This window comes from Doryrhamphus excisus, chromosome 14 (assembly GCF_030265055.1).
Source record: "Doryrhamphus excisus isolate RoL2022-K1 chromosome 14, RoL_Dexc_1.0, whole genome shotgun sequence".
Classification (NCBI taxonomy): domain Eukaryota; kingdom Metazoa; phylum Chordata; class Actinopteri; order Syngnathiformes; family Syngnathidae; genus Doryrhamphus; species Doryrhamphus excisus.
The window spans coordinates 470,999-494,537 of record NC_080479.1 but is presented as its reverse complement, the minus strand read 5'-3'; the positions used below and the strand labels follow the sequence as shown (position 1 = coordinate 494,537).

General features: G+C 42.1%; 2 protein-coding genes across 2 annotated transcripts; one reads left to right on the top strand and one right to left on the bottom strand.

The window, feature by feature from the left end:
- The first annotated feature begins 50 nt into the window (after positions 1 to 50).
- LOC131102368 (actin-binding protein WASF2-like) lies at positions 51 to 19,078 on the top strand. The gene is made up of 12 exons (XM_058047981.1): positions 51 to 217; positions 3,087 to 3,259; positions 3,344 to 3,478; positions 6,805 to 6,958; positions 7,184 to 7,301; positions 7,388 to 7,506; positions 10,263 to 10,415; positions 10,487 to 10,968; positions 11,044 to 17,127; positions 17,980 to 18,165; positions 18,757 to 18,786; positions 18,849 to 19,078. Exons 2-9 carry the CDS (start codon positions 3,127 to 3,129, stop codon positions 11,199 to 11,201), a joined length of 1,452 nt encoding a protein of 483 aa, XP_057903964.1. The 5' UTR covers positions 51 to 217; positions 3,087 to 3,126; the 3' UTR covers positions 11,202 to 17,127; positions 17,980 to 18,165; positions 18,757 to 18,786; positions 18,849 to 19,078.
- Positions 14,792 to 17,057, bottom strand: LOC131102369 (G-protein coupled receptor 3-like). The gene is made up of 2 exons (XM_058047982.1): positions 16,831 to 17,057; positions 14,792 to 16,100 (listed from the first exon to the last, which is right to left on the bottom strand). The coding sequence occupies exon 2, from the start codon at positions 16,075 to 16,077 to the stop codon at positions 15,079 to 15,081; it is 999 nt and encodes a 332-aa protein (XP_057903965.1). The 5' UTR covers positions 16,078 to 16,100; positions 16,831 to 17,057; the 3' UTR covers positions 14,792 to 15,078.
- Positions 19,079 to 23,539: the final 4,461 nt, after the last annotated feature.

The window sequence follows — 23,539 nt, the reverse complement described above, 5'->3', positions numbered from 1 at the left end:
CTTTCCGCACTCGGAGACTGTATGTGACAGCCGCAGCGGCCAATTAGCTTAGAGACGCTCGTGTGCTCCGCCAATCGGGAGCTCGAAATCTCGGGACAGTGTTCGGCCGCGCTACGTCCGCGTTTGCCCGTCACACCGTTCAACGTTTTCGAGTGGAAAACTTTGGAAGTTGGACAAACAAGACAGCAAAAGAGGGAGTCTGGTTCCACTTTGGACGGTAAGCACATATGAGACCACTGCATGCTGTTTTTTGACATTGAAGAAGAGTCAAAATGGTGTTTTGTTCGAAACAAGAGTCGCTTACAAGTTACTTCCTGCTCTGACAAGGCCAAGAAGCCAAATTACATTTTGGCTAGTTTTTAGCTAACTTCATGTTGCTGGTCACTCAGTGTGATTTATTAGCCGAATAAACGAATAAAAGACATTCCAGAGCTGACTGAAGGCACAAGAATTTTAATTTTAAGAAAAGTGTCTGTCATTTTGACTACCGTGACCAAACATTGTTAGCCTCCGTGACTTGAAAGAATTGCAGGGGCGCGGCTAGAGACATCAAAGCGCGTGGGGAGTAACACCACCTAGCATCCTCATTTCCTTATTTCTCATTATACAACTTATTGTCAGTTAACTTGGCTCATTTTATTCCCTTTCCACCGCAAAATATGGCCTGATTTATCTGGGGTTATGAAAAAAAATGGCAATTTTCCCACCAAAACTGTTAAAAAAATGTGGAAAATGTGCCCAGTAGTGACAAGTGTCCTTTTCAGAAACCTATAAACTCCTTGGGGGGAGTTATGTCCTCATTAACGCAGATGGTGGAACTCACCTGCAGTGTTTTTAGACAATGAGTGGCTGAAAATTTTTAATTTCTCTGTCCATAATATCAGAAAGAGTGCAGTGTGGGCTTTGATATTGTGAATTAGTTTTGACACCTTTCTATGTGTTTATTTTTTTATATGGTTATCATATCAGTGTTTCCCACAGGACTGCAATGTTATCTGTGGCAGTAAGTCGGTAGAGCAGATAATCAAATTTGCATAATTAAACCATGTTTTATAAGTGGAAGACAAAAAGTGAGCAAAAATTATGACGAGAAAATATGGCCTGTGGCCTATTATTAGTCAAAACATACAGAAAGACAAGTTATATGTAGTCCAATGTTCACTAGAAATCAGTAATGTTATGCGACATGACATGACATTAACTTTCACGACGCATGGAAATTGCCTCCCGAGCCTGCGGAGCCCAGCTGACATGCCATGGAAAAAAAAATCTCTCCTCTCATTCCGTGTGGAAGTGGTACATTTTTTACTTATTTGCTCTTCATCCCATTCAGTTTGAAGCACTTTTATTAAGTTTGAAGCTCTTTTATTAAGTTTAGAGTAAATATATTTGGAGAGGCTAATTAGTTAGCTCGCTAGCTTGCTAATCTAGCGGTGTCTGTCTGTTATGTCCTATGATCCCACAGCCTGTGCAATGTGACGTAAACAAAGAATTATAGGAGAGTAAAAGTGACTATATTTCATGTCTACATGGATATAATTCTATGTCACGGAAATTCACTTATCGCTGTCGTGTCTGGAACCAATTAACCTTGATAAACAAGGGATGATTGTATAGAAGATCTGAAAGCTGGCAAAATATTGTGTCAAAGTCATGAAGTTGTCAGTATGAAGTGTGTTAAAATGCGTATTTAGGATGCCGTCTGCCGGACGGACTTGGAACAACAAGCTTCGGTAAAAGGTAGTCCCATGATAATGTGTTTATAAGCCTGAATCTGTTTCATGAATCGATTTACGGAAAACATTATGGATGTCATGTGTGGGAAAAGTTTCAAGAAGTTGCTGTAAAACGATGACTGCAGCTCGACTCACTGTGGCTCCGGCATGACAAAGCTATAATTAGGCAAGCGAAAATGGGGAATAGGAAGCATTGCAGGGTGTACTTAAAGCCAGCAGGGGGGAGATGAGCATGCGTGACGGAAGGTCCTAATTCAGCGGTCTCAAACACACGGACACTAGTTTAATGTTAGTGCGGCCCCGCGCAAGTTTGATATGGATGCTGTATGGTATCATGTACCCAGAAAAAATGATTACGTTTGATTCATGTTCATGTTAAAGGTTAAATAACTGTTAATAGTTATCCTCCCTATCCGTGTGGAAGTGGTAAGTTTTGGGCTATTTAAGTTTAAAGGAAATAACTTGAAGGCTACCGTTTAGGTCGCTAGCGCTCTAGTTTGCGAGTTAGCATGCGTCTCAAGACGCTGCAGTTGCGCAATATGTTGTAAATAAAAAGAGTATAAATGTGACTATAGTCGTGTTTTGTCATGTCTACAGGGCTCTAATAATGCTTTGTTCATTTTAATCTTTATTATCTTTATTATAATTTTATTATAATTTATTTATTACTGATTGATTGATTTTCTTTATTCTTGATTTATTTATTTTTCATCTTATTTTGTGTAGAAAAATAAAAAGTAAGATATTTGAGAAGAGTGGAATTTTTTTCTTTTCTTGTAGAAAATTGGAACCAAAGCGAATTTTTTTTAATTTTTTAGTTTTTAATAAATGTGTTTTTTTGTTGTTGTTTTTTTTGGGAAAACCTGATGCGACCCAGTCTCACCCAGACCCTACCTCCAGTGGCCCCCAAGTAAATTGAGTTTGAGACCCCTGCCCTAATTTGTTACCATGTTGAATTTGTCAGGGTCGGGATGATGATCAAGTCTCATAATTATGATGATTTGTTGCATTGTATCATCCATCCATCCATCCATCCATCCATCCAAGGTTGGACCAATGGTCGTACCCTTCTCTCCAGCACCCTGGAATAGACTTTTCCAGGGAGGCTGAGGAGTGTGATTCCGCTATAGTTGGAACGTTGAAGAGACGTGCCATCCATTGTATCATTTTGAGCTCAAATGTGCTTTACCGCAGAAACGGGAGGAAACTTGAGTTTTGCTTCTCCTTTCGTCTGTCTGGTCTGGTCGGGTCTTTATTTATACCCATGTGACCAGCGCTCACATGCAACTGTTCCCAGGTGACAGTCGTACACATCGGCACTTACCAATGGTTCCTACTTCCTCTTCTTAGCTGGGTTTGGCCCCCTTGCCGCCCCCGTCCGAGCCCCGCCATGCCTCTGGTCACCAGGAACATCGAACCGCGCCACGTGTGCCGCCAGTCCATCCCCACCAGCATCCGCAGCGAGCTGGAATGCGTCACCAACAACAGCTTGGCCAACATCATCCGTCAGCTGGGCAGCCTCAGTGAGTCTATCGGCCATCTTGTCCCGAGTTTTACTTCCGCAACTCATCTTCTTCTTCTTCTTTGGTGTTTTTGTGTGCCTGCAGGCAAGAATGCGTCCGACGTGTTCATGGCGCTGTTCGAACAGGCGGAAGACTTTGCCACCAGGGTGGATTCGCTGGGGGATAGAGTGGACCGCCTGCAGGTCAAAGTCACGCAGCTGGACCCCAAAGAAGAGGAGGGTAAGGATCTTCACCACCTTAGCTCTTCTTCACCGTTATTATGGAGTCTTTATATTGTATGAAGGAATCACATCTCACATGAAACCTCACCGTTGATGTAGAGGATTTTTATACGTCAGGCCACACAGCTGGGAGACCCGGGTTCGATTCCACCCTAGGGCATCTCAGTGTGATGTTTGCATGTTCTCCCTGTGCGTGTGTGGGTTTTCTCCGGGTACTCCGGTTTCCTCCCACATTCCAAAAACATGCTAGGTTAATTGGCCACTCCACATTGTCCATATTTTTCGTATTTGCCCGGAAGAAAACAAAACAAAAAAGAAAAACACTAGAAATGGAAGAAAAGAACAGTCATTTCAATTATAAGTCATTTCAAGTATAAAGCTGACATATTTAGAGAGAAAAGTCATAATATTAACAGGAAAAAATAGCATAAAATATACAAATTAAAGTAAACCATCCATCCATTTTCTATACCGCTTAGCCCAGGGGTGGGCAAACTTTTTGACTCGCGGGCCGCATTGATATAACAAAATTTCCAGGGGGGGGGGCAGACTATATATTTTAACGTAACAGCGTAACAGTCCACCTGGTATTATTGTATCTGTAAAATTGTCATGCAATCTGCTATTATTAATTATTTTATATTTATATTTAAATATTTAAAAAATAATAAAATATTATAATAATTAAAATAAAATTAAAATAATAATTATTATATTATTATTATGTAAAATATGCAAATATAACAATATTATTATATATAAATAATATAATAATTAGCATTAATATAATAAATATAATAATCATAACAGTTATAATAATGATATAATAATTATTATTTAAATTTTTATTATTATTATTACTTGTGTCTTTTTTCAGGAGCACTTTGTAAACAACAGACCATGTCAAACAACGAAATTGATACAAGCATCAAAAGGTTGGCTCAGGCCATGATGCCAGGTTGTATGTTGAGTTTAAATGAAATACTTTGGAAAGATTGGGCGGGCCGTATTCAAACACTTGGCGGGCCGGATGTGGCCCCCGGGCCGTAGTTTGCCCACCCCTGGCTTAGCCTCACTAGTTTAAGCGTATCGCTCGATCCTTACTTTCCTGCATGCCTTTAGGTGTCACTGCAGTATCCATCTCATAACTGAGCTAGCTAGCTGGGTTTCCCTACTGAGACTTTTAACTATTTTTTGCGGGATGTAAAAAAAAATGTTTTTACTTTTTAGTAAATTCTCAGGTGTACTGCTGAATTCTCTTAGCTGCAAGCTAGTAGGGCTGGGTCATATATCGATATTTAAAAAAAAAAAAATTAACATTTGCTTTAAGCACGATATCAAAACTAACCATATCGTTGATATCAATATCGACTGGATTTGAGCTGTATCTCCCTCATGCCTACAAAAAGGAGTGAGGAGGGGCGGAGCAGATGCCCGCAGTCATAGCGGAAGCTAACAGGCTAGCGTGTCTGTGATGGAAGAAGTGGGCAAGGAATAAGCATAATTTAGTAATATGGAGGCACTTTCAATCCAGAGCATGAAATAAATAATTTTCACCACCTTAAAACTTGGCACAAACCCCAATATGAGGAACGTCTGCCACACTGTTGCGTTCCTCATGAAAGGAAAAGCAACCAGTCACATTGCTAATAATGTATATTGTCCAAGTGGGGGGAAAAACGCTGCTGAAAACGAATGACTGGCAAAGTCACAACATCTACCACAACATCTACCACAAATGTAGAAGGAAGTTAAACTGACAGCTGCTAAGTCTGATGCAGTTGACACGTTGGTATTCCTGTCAATAAATAAGGACATGCTTGTGTCTTCTAAAATATTTACTATATATATAATATATACTGCTACTACAGTAAACCTCGGATATATCGGATTCAATTGTTCCCACTGGTTTTATCCGATATAAGTGAAATCCGTTATATGCGTATACCGGAAAATGTCCGTTTTACGCATATATGGGATTTATATCCGGTATATGCGTAAATGGGATTTTATCCGTTATAAAAAGGCACTTCCTTGACTATGTTTCCAATGTACCTGGACGCGCAGGCAACGCTGCAAACGCTGCAAATGACGTCGTATAGCGGCCTGTCACCATTCGGCCAATCGGAGCGCCACGATGCGGCCATCCGATATATGCCAGGGAAATTTCATGGAAATGCATTGGAACGGGACTGGAGATTTTGTCCGAAATAGGCGAAATCCGTTATAAAAAATCCGATATATGCAATGAATTTTTATTGGAAATGCATTACAGAAAAATCGCTTCTTTTTTATCTGTCCGTTGTGAGCGAATTTCCGATATATCCGAGTCCGATATATCCGAGGTTTACTGTACTACTACTGTTTAGTTTAAAGTATATGTGAGTTGTTGGCATAGCGGAAGGTTTGTTATAAAAAAAATATTATATTGACCCTGTCTAGAAAATAATGGCTATTTTTAGATGCTATTTTTTAATGTGCATCTTGTTTGAAACTTTATATATAATATAATATAAAAGAAATCCTTATGCTAAGTATTTATTTCGTATTTATTTGAATAAAACAACTTGGATTTCATTTTGTCTAAACTCCCTTTGTGGAAAAATATCAGGATGTATGTCTTATATCGATATTCCACCAAAATATCTCGAATCAAATTGACTCTAGTAATGTAGTACTGTAGTACTTTACTTTGTTCACTTTGTATTGACTTATTTCAGCAGCAAAATGCTAACGATAGGGCTAAAAAAAAATGTACTTTTAATGAGGTTTGTTATAAAAATAATATTATATTGACCCTGTCTAGAAAAGAATGGCCCACTTTATTGTAGAGGCTATTTTTAGATGCTATTTTTTAATGCGCATCTTGTTTGAAACTTAATATAATATAATATAAATCCTTATGCTAAGTATTTATTTCGTATTTATTTGAATAAAACAACTTGGATTTCATTTTGTCTAAACTCCCTTTGTGGAAAAATATCGGGATGTATGTCTTATATCGATATTCCACCTAAATATCTCCAATCAAATTGACTCTAGTAATGTAGTACTGTAGTACTTTACTTTGTTCACATTGTATTGACTTATTTCTGCAGCAAAATGCTAATGATAGGGCTAAAAAAAAAAAAGTACTTTCATGAGTGCTCCCTTTAGTCACACTGTACAGCCCTTCTGTCTTAGCTGATTGGCTGGGAGAAATCACATGGTTCTTACGGCGGCGTCCATTTTGACACAAACACTGAGCAGGCTACGCTGTCATTAGCGCAGGCGCAAGCGGAGAAAGAAAAAAAAAAAAAAAAAGTTGTGCGTTTTGTCTCTCAGTCTCTCTTCAGGCCATCACCACTCGCAAGGCTTTCCGCAGCAATCTGATTCAGGACCAGCAGCTCTTCACCAGGCCGTCGCTGCCCATGCCCGTGCAGGACACCTACGCCACGTGCAACCCACCGCCGCCGCTCAACCTCCTCAGCCCATACCGGTAGGACCTGGCAGCCTGGAGACTGTGGCTCAGCTACGCATTATACTAAGTGCTTTTAAATTATTAAAGGCCGAGTTCAGCCATAAAAGCCACTCAAGAGCTTTCAAGGAACCTGCTTAGCTTTTTCCAAGATGACGAGCAGCCTTATCAATCACCTCATTACACGCTTTGCAGTACACAAAGTATATCTCATATAGTTATTGCTTAATTCATCTTTGTCCACAGCGAGGATGGAAGAGAGGCCCTCAATATTTACACCAATCCTTCCTACTTCTTTGACCTGTGGAAGGAGAAGATGCTGCAGGACACCAAGGACATCATGAAGGAGAAACGAAAACACAGAGTGAGTCCACGCACGCTGCTCGTTATAACATCTCGTGTTTGTGTGTTTTTGTCTTTTATTCCCCAAGTCAAACTTGTCTTGAGCAGAAGGAGAAGAAAGACCACCTGAACCAGCGCACCCTCAACCCCCGCAAGATCAAGACCAGGAAGGAGGAGTGGGAACGCCGCAAGATGGGCGAGGAGTTTGTGGTCCCCAAGAATGAACTGTAAGTTGATTAGAGGATGAGATGCGCCGGAGAAGAACCCGAGTGCATTTATTTATTTTGGAAACGGCTTAAGTAACGCTTCACTTCCTCTTTGTGGACTCCTCCCCCCACTTCTTCCATTATCAGCCAATCTGTGGAACGTCCTGTTTGGGGGCTGCCATTGCAACAAAATGGCTTCTAAATGACACCCTGTGGGGTTTGGGCACTTTAGAACACGCTACCAACATGAATGAGGAGCGACATTTTTAAAATGTCCTCTTTCAACTGAAACACATGAGAACTCTCAAGAGTTCGCTACAATAACCCACTGAGGTGGGGGTGGGAAAACTTTTCGACTTGCGAACCACATTGGCTTAAAAAAACACGTTGTCAGAGGGGCCCTCTATATATATAGGTGGTCATCAAACAGAACGACTTGTACTACAGTAAACCTCGGATATATCGGACTCGGATATATCGGAAATTTGCTCACATTATATTATATTAAGTTTCAAACAAGATGCACATAAAAAAATAGCATCTAAAAATAGCCTCTACAATAAAGTGGGCCATTCTTTTCTAGACAGGGTCAATATAATATTATTTTTATAACAAACCTCATGAAAGTACATTTTTTAGCCCTATCGTTAGCATTTTGCTGCTGAAATAAGTCAATACAAAGTGAACAAAGTAAAGTACTACAGTACTACATTACTAGAGTAAATTTGAATCGAGATATTTAGGTGGAATATCGATATAAGACATACATCCTGATATTTTCCACAAAGGGAGTTTAGACAAAATGAAATCCAAGTGTGAGTGTCAAGTTGTTTTATTCAAATAAATACAAAATAAATACTTAGCATAAGGATTTCTTTTATATTATATTATATATAAAGTTTCAAACAAGATGCACATTAAAAAATAGCATCTAAAAATAGCCATTCTTTTCTAGACAGGGTCAATATAATATTTTTTTATAACAAACCTTCCTCTATGCCAACAACTCACATATACTTTAAACTAAACAGTAGTACTACAGTAAACCTCGGATATATCGGACTCGGATATATCGGAAATTCGCTCACAACGGACAGATAAAAAAGAACCGATTTTTCTGTAATGCATTTCCAATAAAAATTCATTGCATATATCGGATTTTTTATAACGGATTTTGCCTATTTTGGACAAAATCTCCAGTCCCGTTCCAATGCATTTCCATGAAATTTCCCTGGCATATATCGGATGGCCGCATCGTGGCGCTCCGATTGGCCGAATGGTGACAGGCCGCTATACGACGTCATTTGCAGCGTTTGCAGCGTTGCCTGCGCGTCCAGGTACATTGGAAACATAGTCAAGGAAGTGCCTTTTTATAACGGATAAAATCCCATTTACGCATATACCGGATATAAATCCCATATATGCGTAAAACGGACATTTTCCGGTATACGCATATAACGGATTTCGCTTATATCGGACAAAACCAGTGGGAACAATTGAATCCGATATATCCGAGGTTTACTGTACTTACTCACAGTGCAACGAAATAAAACAACACATACACAGCAAGTATCGCATAAATCAACAATAAACAACATAAACATAGCTTAAACTGTGCCCGCAAGGCATGCTGGGTAGTCATGTGGCAAATGGATCTCTTTGTGAAAGTCTCTCCTTGTTTACTTGCCTGACGTCCTCCTCAATGTGTTTTGCGATCAAGAAAAAAAATGCAACAAACACAACATGTTGGAGGAGAGAGTACCGTAAACTACCCAGCATGCCTTGCGGCAACAGATTGCATTTGGCCATTTCCTGTGCGCACCAGCGTGCCACAGTAGCACTACAAGGCATGTTGCCAGCTACAGTTTTTATGTTGAAGGTTTAAAAAACAAAAAAAAAAACATTTGCAGTATATGGCTTGTTTTTTTTTTCTTTGCCTGCTGCACATTGTAGAAATAATATTTAATGGAGAAAAAACCAGCAAAATGGGAAAAGTAGAGCAAAAGTCAAGATAAAAATGCAAAGTATTGTATGTAAAATAAATATATACATTTGTATAAAATTAAATGCAATAAAATCAGGTTCAGGTTTGCGTTATTTATATTATATAATGAATTAATTGGTGAAATATGGTCATCACCTCGCAATGTCACGATTCCATTATCGATCCCTCGCGTTTTGTGAGCGGTTGTGTACCACAAATATGCACGTTAGCGCTCGATAAAGTCGTTAAATCTCGCCTCGATGCATTCTCACGTAGGATCAGCATTTGGGAACAAATATGAGAAAAAAAAAAGAAATAAAAAGCGGTAAACTACATCAAAATACAGCCATATATATTCGAAACACATCCGTCTGTGCATTGAACAACATGAGATGGTGCGTTCAAGGACCGTCGAACAAAGTAGGAAAAATCACCACTCGCATTAACCATTCAAAATAATATTTTCTGTAATATAATTATTAATATCTATGTATTTTAATGACTTTTTTAAAAAAGAAATTAGCAATTTTGACTAAATGTTTGACTATTGCCCTGCTCCTAAAATGTGTTTTAGGAATATTTAATACTAATACTAATTATTAGTATCTACATTTCATCTACATTTTGCTCCATTTTCCCCAATTTTACTGTTTTGATATTAATGACTGCATGTAATGTCTAAGGTTAATATGAAATTGGGTAATAATCATGTGATTTAATATTAAAAATATTGTATAATATGAGCTGTAGTTACTAGAGACAAGTGATTGACACTTGACGTGTTGCGTTCAAGGAACTCCTCTGAGGGTCTGAATGGAAGTATCTGCTCTGGCGACGGCTTCACCTCAGAGGGCCTGGACTTGAGCACGGGTTCCTACGCTTACGACCCGGGTTCCTCACCGCCCGGCCCCGACGACTTCCTGCCTCCCCCGCCTCCAGACATGGGGTAAGTACAGCGGCGCTCACGATGGAAGGGGCGGGGGGAATAAGTGTCCCAACGTGTTTTGTTGCGTTCAGGTACAACGACGGCCACTATGGTGGTGCCACCCACAAGCGGGTCAGCGTGCTGAGCCCCAACCACCCACCTCCTGCTCCCCCGCCGGCCTCGCCCCAGTCCAACTCTCGCCCTCACATCTCCCCACCTCCAGCACCTCCTCCCCCGCCGCCCTCCGGATTTGGGGTCCCCCTGCCTCCCCCTGGATTTGACAGCCCTCCTCCTCCTCCCCCACCCTCCGGTGCCTATCTCTCGCCGCCTGCTCCGCCTCCCCCTCCCAACATGTCCTCCATGTCCCCTCCGCCCCCGCCTCCCATGGCCGCCGGAGGCGGCCCTCCACCCCCTCCGCCGCCGCCCCCACCCCCCGGCCCGCCTCCGCCGTCCTTTGACGCCCCCGCTCCCTCTCTTCCCTCTGCTGCGATGGCGACCAGCGCCCCCAAGCCGCAGCCAGTGCCCACCCCTGCCGGCGACGCCCGCAGCGACCTGCTGCAGGCCATCCGACAAGGTATGACAGGAAGTCGCCTTCACTTCCTGGCCGAGCCTTCAATACCGACCACGCCGTCTTCTTCTCTTCCTCCAGGCTTCAACCTGCGCAAGGTGGAGGCCCAGCGGGAGCAGGAGAAGAGCGACCACTTTGGCAATGACGTGGCTGCCATCCTGTCGCGACGCATCGCTGTGGAGTGCAGCGACAGCGAGGACGACTCGTCGGAGTTCGACGACGACGACTGGTCTGAATGATGATCATGGCCGCCTTTTTCTTTTTTTTTCTCTTTTCGCCTTTCAATCACTAGCAAGCACTCAGGTTAGCACAATCATTCCTTCCTTTCTTCTATTTAACAACAACGCTGCACAAACTTTGTGCTCCGTTCACACGTGTAACATGTCTCTCTGCCGACATCTTCTCTCATCGTTCCTTCCTGTTCCTCCGCTGCTGCCGAGTGCCAGATTGAATCTGCTTTAGTGCCTTCTGGCAGCGGATGATTGAGCGGGAATAAGTGCCACACATCCTCGCTAATTAACGCCTCTAACGTCTTTAAGTAGTTATTGTCTGTGCGTGCGTCAGCATGGGAACATGTTTGTATTCGGTGCAAAGGAAACAGGAAGTTGCAGCGGTACCATAACGCAGACGTGCAGGAGGAGACACGTATGTCATTTACGTGTGACGCGCTTCCTATTTAGTGGCTTTTTTTCAAGATGAATTAAATTGCAAAGTTATGCTAAAAGAGCACGCAGAAAGCTTTGCCAAAGTTCTTTTTATGATTATTTGTATGAAAACAGCTTCTCGTTTCTTGTGTGAACGCTTAAGTCCCAAAGACTCAAAACAAATTTATTTTATCTGGGTTAAAATGTAATAAATTTGCCGAATGTGTTGCTGTGTGTTGTCCGTGGCATTTGGGGGGGGGGGGGGGTAATAACGATGCAGTGGCATTACTCGCCATGCCACATTGGCAGAAAGAGAGTAAAAAAAAAAAAAAACAAGAACTTAGAACTACTAATGAAGCTGCTCACACCGATCCCTCCTGCAACGTCTTATTCCCTGGTGGTCCATGTGCGGTATCGTGTGTTTATGAGTAAGTGGGAACAGGGAGCACCAATTCTATTTGCGGTGGGCTGCTACAGAATAAATGAAAACAGGGAACATGGAAATTTGAAACAACTCATATGTTCGATGTCGGGATGTCCCAATCGACATTTTATTGATAGTCTCGCTAATTAAGCAAGACTAGTACCGCTCCTTTTTTTTTTTTTTTTTTTAAAGCTTTTGTAACAAACACGTGGAATGGAATACGGTTATGAAAATAGCTATCGAAGGCATTAAAAATAATAATAAACTGTACTATTTTATTACACCGCATGACCAATAATATTGTTTGGCTTTATAACAAACCTGAGAGTCAGGTTCCTCATCCAATAAAAGATCAAATTGAGGAAAAAATAGGACTAATCATTTGACATGGTTATAGATCAGGGGGGAGCAAGGTGGAATCTTACAGTTTTTATAAATAAAGGAATGCGTGGTATACAATATGAACGGTAAAATATTGACTATTGAAGAGTATGTGAGCGAAGTAGAACGTTATTGGTATCTGGAAAGAAAAGAGATTTCTGATGTCTACAATATTTTGAGTGTGAATGTCACTGTAGGGGTGTTATTTTATGTGTAGAGGGCTTTAATCATGTTAAAGTGTACATACGTATATTTGCATACAGGTTTTCTATGCTCTAACTACCACAATATTCATGTTTTTTTTTTTTATTTCTACGTAACTGCCATGTGTGTGGCGGCACGGCGGTCGAGTGTTTAGACCTCACAGCTAGGAGACCAGGGTTCAATTCCACCCTCGGCCATCTCTGTGTGGAGTTTGCATGTTCTCCCCGTGCATGCGTGGGTTTTCTCCGGGTACTCCGGTTTCCTCCCACATTCCAAAAACATGCTTTCACTTTACCTTAATTCTTAATGTAATTTTTTTTTTGTCATTTTTACCATAAAACGTCCTTGTTAGCATCCCACTCATTTCAACACACTGTTTTTTTTTTGGTTAACATCGAAAATGTTGCTTCAGTTTGCGCACTTTTTGTAGTTAGTCTACAATATGGTGCGTTCTTAATGTAATTAAAAAAAAAACGTTTTTTATAATTTTTAGCATAAAACGTCCTTGTTAGCATCCTACTAGTTTCAACACAGTTTTTTTTTGGTTAACGTCGAAAATGTTGCTTCAGTTTGCGCACTTTTTCTAGTTGGTCTACAATATGGTGCATTCTTAACGTAATTAAAAAAATGTTTTTTGTAATTTTTAGCATAAAACATCCTTGTTAGCATCCTACTAGTTTCAACACAGTTTTTTTTTGGTTAACGTCGAAAATGTTGCTTCAGTTTGCGCACTTTTTCCAGTTAGTCTACAATATGGTGCGTTCTTAATGTAATTTAAAAAAGTTTTTTGTAATTTTTAGCATAAAACGTCCTTGTTAGCATCCCGCTAGTTTCAACACACTGTGTTTTTTTTGGTTAACGTCGAAAATGTTGCTTCAGTTTGCGCACTTTTTCCAGTTAGTCTACAATATGGTGCGTTCTTAATCTAATTTAAAAAAATGTTTTTGTAATTTTTAGCATAAAACGTCCTTGTTAGCATCCCACTCATTTCAACACACTGTTTTTTTTTTGGTTAACATCGAAAATGTTGCTTCAGTTTGCGCACTTTTTCCAGTTAGTCTACAATATGGTGCGTTCTTAATGTAATTAAAAAAATGTTTTTTGTAATTTTTAGCATAAAACGTCCTTGTTAGCATCCCACTCATTTCAACACACTGTTTTTTTTTTGGTTAACATCGAAAATGTTGCTTCAGTTTGCGCACTTTTTCCAGTTAGTCTACAATACGGTGCATTCTTAATGTAATTAAAAAATGTTTTTTGTATTTTTTTGCATAAAATGTCCTTGTTAGCATCCTGCTAGTTTCAACACACTGTGTTTTTTTGGTTAACGTCGAAAATGTTGCTTCAGTTTGCGCACTTTTCCAGTTAGTCTACAATATGGTGCATTCTTAATGTAATTAAAAAAAGTTTTTTGTAATTTTTAGCATAAAACGTCCTTGTTAGCATCCCGCTAGTTTCAACACACTGTTTTTTTTGGTTAACGTCGAAAATGTTGCTTCAGTTTGCGCACTTTTTCCAGTTAGTTTACAATACGGTGCGTTCTTAATGTAATTAAAAAATATTTTTGTATTTTTTTTGCATAAAACGTCCTTGTTAGCATCCTAGCGGCTGACTGTAAATCTTTGCTAATTTACACAGTTACACAATGCTTGTTTGTCTATATGTGCCCTGTGATTGGCCGCGACCCTTGTGAGGAAAAAGCGGTAGAAGATGATTGAATGAATGACGTGTGTTATGCAAGTTTCCCCCCCAAAACCAAGTGCGGCTACCTTCTATATTTATTACACAATCTCTGTCCTCACACCCAAGAACGCCCCCCCCTTAACAAGGCTTGCAGTCAGAGCGTTAATGCTAACTGGCTTTTTTAGATCAGGACTAGAAGGCCTCCAACAGGCAAAGACTGCTAAAAGCAGCCGAGGGAAGAATGCTGACATCATGGAGTAGGAAAAAAAAAAGCATATTTATTATTCATCGGTATAAAATATTTAGTCATCTGAAAAAGGTTGTGCAACGCGAACGGACGGTCGGAATCGCTTGAAAGTGCCTTGAAGGAGAGCATGTGCAAAATAGTAACTCCAGAATGTTCTGTTTCAAGTACATGGTTGCTTCCAAACCACATGAATGTCACTTAATCCACTTCTTCATCAGCAGCTGCCCCCCCCCCCCCCCCGCCCCCCCTCCTGATTGTTCTCACTCCGCAGGATCCAGTGGCGCTACAGCGGGGGCTGATGGTTGCAGGCACAAACATGACAGTCCAAGATGGCCGCCTGCCAGGACAGTCCAGAACGTTCTGATGATAAAGTAGGACCTCGTGTCTTGGAAAAGTGCGGCGTGTGCGTGGGGGAGTATTGAAAAGATTTCACACTCCCGAGTCGGACGGGGGAGGGGGAGGGGGGAGGCGGACGCGCTACTTTTTCTTGGCACAAACGGCATCGCCTGGCATGGTGCGGTTGTCACGGCGGCCTACACGTCCACGGGGTGGTGCATGTGCGTGGCGTGCGAGCGGTGCCTGCGGGGGCAGCAGGCGTGAAGCAGCACCTTGCGAATGTCTTTGTTCCTCAGGCTGTAGAGGATCGGGTTGAGCAGGGAGCTCCCCGCGGCCGGCGCCAGCGTGGCGTAGGTGTAAAGCGGCGGGCTGGAGGCGTCGCCCAGGAGCCCCCACAGCGAGAACGGCATCCAGCAGCCCACAAAGACGCTCAGCACCACCACCAGCCGGGAGAAGCCCCGCCCGCTGCCGTGCTTGCTTGCATATGACTGGTTGGAAGGCAGGAAGTGCCTTTGGGTGGCGATGGCGTGGGCGTGGCGCCGGGCTACGCGGCAGATTCCGGCGTAGAGCTGCAGAGTCACCAGGACCACCACCAGGAAGCCCCCGCACAGCAGCGACAGGTACGTCCGGGTGAGCGGTCGCGCCACCGAGCAGGAATCGGGCTTGTCCAGACAGTGCCACCCCATGGCCGGGCCCGCCCCCATGAAGCACGCCCCCAGCCACACCAGCAGCAACAGGAGCGCGGCGCGGCGGCGGGACTGACCCGAGCCGTATGTAAGGGCGTGGCTTAATGAGAGGTAGCGGTCCAACGCCACGCCCATCAGGCTACACAGCGAGGCGGTCAGCGACGTCACCAGCAGTCCCGACGTCACCAGCTCGGACCAGTCGCTGGGCTCCAGGCAGAACAGGAAGAGGAAGTGCATGATGAGAGCCACGCCCGCCAGCAGGTCGGCCAAGCCCAGGCTGGCCAGCAGCAGGAACACGGGAGCCCGTAGCGACGGCGTGGCCAGGATGGTGGTCACCACCACGGCGTTCTCGGCGGCGATGAGCGTCCCTGACACGCATAGGGCCACGCCCCACGCCGTCAGCGGCGGGGCGTCCTGCCGAGGCGAGTTGCCCGGCTGCTCGGCTCCCGAGAAGGGGTCCGCCGCGCCCGAAGACTCGTCCCAGGGCAGGTCAGAGTTGTTTGCCGTCATGGCTGCTCAGCGGTTACACACGCCTGGAAAATATAAACATTTATATATAATACACCATCTTATCATGTCATTGGGAGTGACCAAGATGGATAGGATCAGGAATGAATCCATTATAGAGACATTACATGTTAGAGGCCTTGGAGATGGTTGGGTCCAGAGGAGATCTAGTGAATATGTTGGTAGAAGGATGCTGGCGTAGAGGAAGACCAAGGAGGTTTATGGATGTAGAGAAGCATTATGTAAATAATAATAAGGATCGTTTGGTTCTCTTGGGTGGGGGTCTGCACTTAGCAAACAATGTTGAAAATGATAAATAGATACACTCCCCCTTTTTCAAAACATTGCTGAAGCATTATGGCATATTTGTGTCTCCTCGCTCCCCTCCTCCATTTCCAGACTTTCATAAATAAAGCTGACACCTTAGCTCTTCATCACCAAAGCATTAAAAGAACAACAACCGGGGAGTGCCCCCCTCCCGCTAATGTCCAGACAAGACGTTCGGCCCACGGAGGCCCACTGTGGACACCTCGTACCACGCACAGCTGCTGCATTCCACCGAGCTCCGGCGCTTATGCAAGCGCTCAAGCGCGCACTATTTCGTGCAAATCCTCAACGTCGTTTTGAATGGGAGTATTTTAAAGTCAGACAGCGACACGCGCGGGTTGTTGATTTCAGACCGGGGGGGGGTGCATGTTGTATAATACTGTACACCTCCATTGCAGCATATTACATAATATATTAATGAATAATTACCTTTTAAAAAAGATGCTTAAATGTCTTTCTTTGGTTCCTCCTCTTAAAGATCCAAAGGGGTGCAGCCTCCGGGGTTCGGTACCGGATGAAACCAAAAAGCGGGACGTTCCACGACGAGCGCTCGTCCTTCATCCAGTCCCACGTCCTGACGTCCTATGGTTCGGCGTCCTCGCCGTCGTCGCTGCAGGTCCAAACTGGCGGAACCGATGCTGGAGCGCGCCTTCCGAGACCACAAGAGGGCTTGTCTGACGTCACGGGCAGGGGCGATCCACCAATCGGGAGGCGAGGATGCAGGCGGTAAAGGATGAGGGTGGAGGGTGGGGGGGGGGGTGTGTGTGTGTGGAGTAATTTCATTCAGAAAAATGCGGCATCTTTTTTTGGCCACACCCACTGCGGTTGACTCGTGCTCGTTTCTTGTAATTACGCGCGCGCGCGCAAGCACACTTTATACACATCCATACATTTCCTGTAAGGATGTCGGTTCCTGGTGTTGGGGGGGGGTCGTTAGTCCTGGTGGTGCTGTCTATAGTGCTGAAACGCAGCCATGACTCATAAGGGGGGGGTAGGTCCTCAAGTCAATTCATTAGGTACACCAAAGCAACGAATATAATCTTCCATTCATTGCTTGGAGGTGTTATTTAACATATTTTATTCATACAAATTATGATAAACAACCATACAGTTATTACAATACAACCACAATAACAAACATTATTAGCATTGGTAAAATGCTAATAATTTAAATTTAAATCTTGTGTTTGTAGTGTAAGTGGCCACTGTAAGTGTTATTTATTACATATATTTATTACATATACTTCATCCATTCACTTCATATAGTGGAGGTTATGCAACCTTTTTTGCTGCCCCCTAAAGGAAAGACACGTGATCAGTTCATGAACCGTTTTTGCATGTTTTCCCTTTTAATGTTCATGAAATGTTATTCATTATGCATCCATCCATTCTTTTTCTATGCCGCTTATTATTAGGGTTGGGGGGTATGCTGGAGCCTATCCCAGGTGAGGTAGAAATTATTAATGTCTGAAATGAGTCATTTCAATGAATACAGTGTCAGGAAATATGCATCACATTTGATAGAATATGATAATATTGAATGTATTTATTAATGCCTGTTTGCCCCCCCCACCCCAGCACACACATGAAGCAAGTACAACAGCTGAGAAGGCTTCCCCCCCTGCTGTTAATGGCGTGCGTGGGTGCAGCACCAACATCAGCATCAGCAGCAGGAGGAGGAGGCGGGGCCGAGAGGGGAATCTCGTCCTGTCGGCACCATATTAGGGCACTTCCTGTCCGCCTGGATACGTCATGGAGTGGCGGGTGAGTGTCTTTAGTGTTTTTCTCTGCTGTGCACATGATACGGAAATTCGATGTGATTCCTAGAAAGATGCAGCATTTTATATATTATTTTTTTATGGGGGGGGGGGGTATTCCTTGTCGTGTCGTAGTACGCAATACAACACTTGAATGACTCACGAGATCCACGCACGGAATAAAGCCCACCTTCCTATAGCGTGCATCATCAGCAGGGCCGTACCTACACATGACAATGACCCTGGGGCAGCAACACATGCCCCCCCCCCCCACTTATAGTATCAAATGCCATAAATAAAAACAATGTTATTTCTCCTTCATGTTCACCTTTATGGATCTATTGATCTGTAATCTATTTATATATTTATTTTTGTATTTATTTTTAATTTTTGAATTTTGTTTTTTATTTTTGTATTTATTTTTGTTTTTATTTCCATTTATATTTATTTTTTTGTATTTAATTTTTTTTTTTTTTTTTTTAATTTTCACTTTTATTTATTTATTATTTTGGCACTTTTGGTCCTCCATACACCTTAGGTGATTTCATTTAAAGATAAAATGTTTCTATTGCGTTTATATCATGTGTGTGTGTTTCAGGTGACCCGAGGTGGGCCTTACGGTTGCCAGGTAACCAAGTTTGGCTGCGGCTCATGTTACGCCTCCTCTTGCTCTGCGTCTCTGCCTCATAGCTCCCATTGCCGCCCTTGAGGACCGACCCAGGAGGACCGACCCAGGAGGAGGACGACATTTGGGATTCCAACGTGAAGCTCTCGAAGAAGATCCGCTTCGGTCCAAGGATCCAGTATGAAGACGCTGCTGATGAAAGTCTTCTGCACCACGATGCTGGTCCTGGTGGTGGTGCCCTGCGTGCGCCCGCAACCAGGTGATGATTCTTATATGTTCTACAACATAGAGTATAACATTTAGAACATGTTACGTTGCTTCCAGACTGTTCTCAGGCCCAGTCATGTGACCTGTGTGTGGGGGACTCCATGCTCAACCTGACCGGCTGCGTCTGGAGGCTTTGTCCTGATGGTGACACACACACACACACACACACACACACACACACACACTAATTCAAGCAACATATAGATGCAGCAACATGAGCTGTGTGTAGCGTGTGAATTATTTAGTATGCCAGGAACACACACACACACACTCATTGTTGTGGTTCCCGTGTCAGGCAACGACACCGGCACGTGCGTGTACGACGAGGGCAACGTTGCTGACAGCGCCGGAAACTGCAGCTGGACCCGAGTGTCGGAGCTGTGTACAGGTATGACGGTGCGCCACTAGATGGGGCTGTTTCTACATCTATTATGGATCTGCTGTATATGCTGATATTGGCTCCTTTTTAATCAATCATTAGCATAGTGGGCGTGGCTGACCTGTTTTTTTTTTTAACCCCTCTCTTTGCCTAATGATGAACTCTGCCTAGCGACAAGTGGTTACGCCATGCGTGGGTTTTCTCCGGGTTTCCTCCCCCATTCCAAAAACATGCTAGGTTAATTGGCGACTCCAAATTGTCCATAAGTATGAATGTGAGTGTGAATGCTTGTTTGTCTATATGTGCCCTGTGATTGGCTGGCCACCAGTCCAGGGTGTACCCCGCCTCTCGCCCGAAGACAGCTGGGATAGGCTCCAGCATACCCCCACTCTAGTGAGGATAAGCGGTAAGATGGATGATCAAGGAGGGTTTGTTTTGTTGAAATGTTTTTTTTTTTTGCTCTTAATGTGATTTATTTGCCATTGAACTAGTTTGCCCTGTTCTGGGCATGCCCAGCCGGGAGAAGGCCCCGGGGCAGACCTAGGACACGCTGGAGGTGGCCAGGGTTTCCCTACTGAGACTTTTTACTATTTTTGGGGGGGTGTAAAAAAATGTTTTTACTTTTTCATACAATTTTTTTTTGGGGGGGGGGAATCTCAGTGCCCCCCATGAGACATTTTTTTAATCAATTTATCAAATTTATCATTTTTTTAGTTTTTGTTAATATTTTTGTTTAATATTTAATAATATGGGGGGGTGTAAAAAAATGTTTTTACTTTTTCATACAATTTTTTGGGGGGGAAAAAAAATCTCAGTGCCCCCCATGAGACATTTTTTTAATCGATTTATCAAATTTATCTTTTTTTTTTGTTTTTGTTCATATTTTTGTTTAATATTTAATAATATGGGGGGGTGTAAAAAAATGTTTTTACTTTTTCATACAATTTTTTGGGGGGGAAAAAAAATCTCAGTGCCCCCCATGAGACATTTTTTTTAATCAATTTATCAAATTTATCATTTTTTTAGTTTTTGTTAATATTTTTGTTTAATATTTAATAATATGGGGGGGGTGTAAAAAAATGTTTTTACTTTTTCATACAATTTTTTTGGAGGGAAAAAAAATCTCAGTGCCCCCCATGAGACATTTTTTAATCAATTTATCAAATTTATCATTTTTTTTAGTTTTTGTTAATATTTTTGTTTAATATTTAATAATATGGGGGGGTGTAAAAAAATGTTTTTACTTTTTCATACAATTTTTTTTGGGGGAAAAAAAATCTCAGTGCCCCCCATGAGACATTTTTTTAATCAATTTATCAAATGTATCATTTTTTTTTGTTTTTGTTAATATTTTTGTTTAATATTTAATAATATGGGGGGGGTGTAAAAAAATGTTTTTACTTTTTCATACAATTTTTTTGGAGGGAAAAAAAATCTCAGTGCCCCCCATGAGACATTTTTTAATCAATTTATCAAATTTATCATTTTTTTTAGTTTTTGTTAATATTTTTGTTTAATATTTAATAATATGGGGGGGTGTAAAAAAATGTTTTTACTTTTTCATACAATTTTTTTTGGGGGGGGGAATCTCAGTGCCCCCCATGAGACATTTTTTTAATCAATTCATCAAATTTATCATGTTTTTTAGTTTTTGTTAATATTTTTGTTTAATATTTAATAATATGGGGGGGGTGTAAAAAAATGTTTTTACTTTTTCATACAATTTTTTGGGGGGGAAAAAAAATCTCAGTGCCCCCCATGAGACATTTTTTAAATCAATTTATCAAATTTATCATTTTTTTTTAGTTTTTGTTAATATTTTTGTTTAATATTTAATAATATGGGGGGGTGTAAAAAATTTTTTTTACTTTTTCATACAATTTTTTGGGGGGGAAAAAAATCTCAGTGCCCCCCATGAGACATTTTTTAAATCAATTTATCAAATGTATCATTTTTTTTTAGTTTTTGTTAATATTTTTGTTTAATATTTAATAATATAACAATTTGTTTAATATTGTCTATCTTAATTTATACATAAAGCTCTGTGATTGGCTGGTGACCAGTCCATGGTGTACCCCACTTGCGCTTGAAGTCAGCTGGGATAGGCTCCAGCACACCCCTACAACCCTAATGAGGATAAGCATAGAAGATGGATGAATGAAATGTATACATATACTAGATTATAGATGGATCAACAGCGCCTCTGCTGGTTGCAGCCAAGTAGTGCACCCAGTCTGCCTCCATTGCTTCCAAACATGACACATGAATATACTTTCATACACACACATTGTGCACTAACTGTATATGTGTATGTGTGTGTGATTTATTCCTCCAGTGGTGGAGAAGGTGGCTGAAGGAGGAGGTGACTCAGGTAAATCTTATTGCCGTCACTGCCCCCCCCAACCCCCCACTCCCGGTCATGCTCTTGCTTGCGTCAAGACCTTTCAATTCCCATAAGCGCTGAGTAATTCCCTAAAGCCTCACCACGGAACCGCGAATACGGATAACCACAACGCTGGCTTCCTCCTCCTCCTCTAGGCGATGGCGGGAAGGCCGAGGCCACGCCGCGGCTCTCTCAGGCCAAGTTCAACATGTCCAGCTTCATCGGGGGCGTGGTGCTCGTGCTGTGTCTGCAGGCGGCCGGAGTCTTCGCCATGCGCTTCCTCAAATCCAAGGAGCAGAGCACCTACGACCCCATGTGAGTGCGGCTGCGTCAAACAGCGGCCTCTAGCGGCAGTTCAGTAACTGTGCAGGACTTCATTATCCACCTCAGCAGGACATGTTAAGACAAATGTACACTTTGGTGAGCAGCCAGGAAGTCCATGATGCCATTGTTGTGTGTGTGTGTGTGTGTGTGTGTGCAGAGAGCAGCCTCAGTGAAACGAAGGACGAGGATGAAGGACGCCACACGGGAATGACTCATGGAATTGTGACAAGTCACGGCCCTCTTCTGATTGGTCTCCACCACCCCCTACCCCCCACCCCCAGGCCCCCAGTCTCCAAATGCTACATAGTGTAACGGGTGCAAGTGTTGGTGTTTTTATTCCAGATTTTTGCACTACTTTTCTGATGTGATGACTTGTGAGCAGTCTAGAGTATTTTATGGATTGATTTATTATATTTGATTATGTGGATTCAATCACTTAATGCTGTGATTTGCGTGTGCTAACGCTGCACCATTATACCATCATAACATTCATAGATTACAATTATTTGGATTTGTGTTCACTCTGACCAATCACAATTATTATTATTATTATTACAATTACTATTCTTTGGATTTAGGAAAAATATTTCACGTAAAAATTTTAATTGTTATTCATAATCATTACATTAAAATAATTTTGTAAATAAAATTAATATAAATTATAATCTAGTAATATGAAATTGACAAACCATATTAATATGTTCTGTGGCCATCATAAAACCTTTATTAAAAGGGGACCTATTATGCTCATTTTTCGGCCCCTTTGTATTGAGTTGTGGACTCCTATAGAGCAGCTACACACAATAACCAGCACACATAGCTATCTAGTTCTTCCAGAATCTGCACCTATTCCGCTGTATTTTTGTTTTGATTTTGTGGTTCCTGTGAAAACTGTCGGTTTTAATTTATTACACATGTCTTCGGGGTACACTCTGGGCTGGTCACCAGCCAATCACAGGACACATATAGACAAACAAGCATTCCCATTCTTACCTATGTAGTACAGCAGTACAGAAAATGATTGAAAAAACAATAAATTTAAGCAAAGTTGATGAATCATGCCGGGGAGCCTGAAAGGCTTTGCAGTTCCGTTTCATGCTGTCAGAAAGAAGCCCCCGTTTGAGGCCTTTTAGGGGACATTTGGCGGGACATGCTACTTCCCGTCTGGACCAAAACCAAAAAGCATGAATGTCCCCACACAGAACTGAGCCGGCGATGGCAGCGGTCCAAATTTGTTGACACAAAAAAAAGAGTATAAAAAGGTTGTTGTCATTCCACTCACTCTTAATCAGTTGCAAATGGTGCCTTCAGGTGCTGTGGGATTTTTAAGCTGCGTTTGTCAACAGGATAGTCGCCACAACTTGGACAAGTGTGTGCTTGTGCTTGCGTTGAACGAGTCTTAA

What these genes read in the sequence shown, in the direction of transcription:
- LOC131102368 (XM_058047981.1), top strand. Translation starts at nt 3,127, where the DNA reads ATGCCTCTGGTCACCAGGAACATCGAACCGCGCCACGTGTGCCGCCAG. An exon ending in AGGAGAAACGAAAACACAGA is followed by an intron (nt 7,302 to 7,387) that starts GTGAGTCCACGC and finishes TGTCTTGAGCAG; the next exon opens with AAGGAGAAGAAAGACCACCT. An exon ending in CCCCCGCCTCCAGACATGGG is followed by an intron (nt 10,416 to 10,486) that starts GTAAGTACAGCG and finishes TGTTGCGTTCAG; the next exon opens with GTACAACGACGGCCACTATG.
- LOC131102369 (XM_058047982.1), bottom strand. Translation starts at nt 16,077, where the DNA reads ATGACGGCAAACAACTCTGACCTGCCCTGGGACGAGTCTTCGGGCGCG.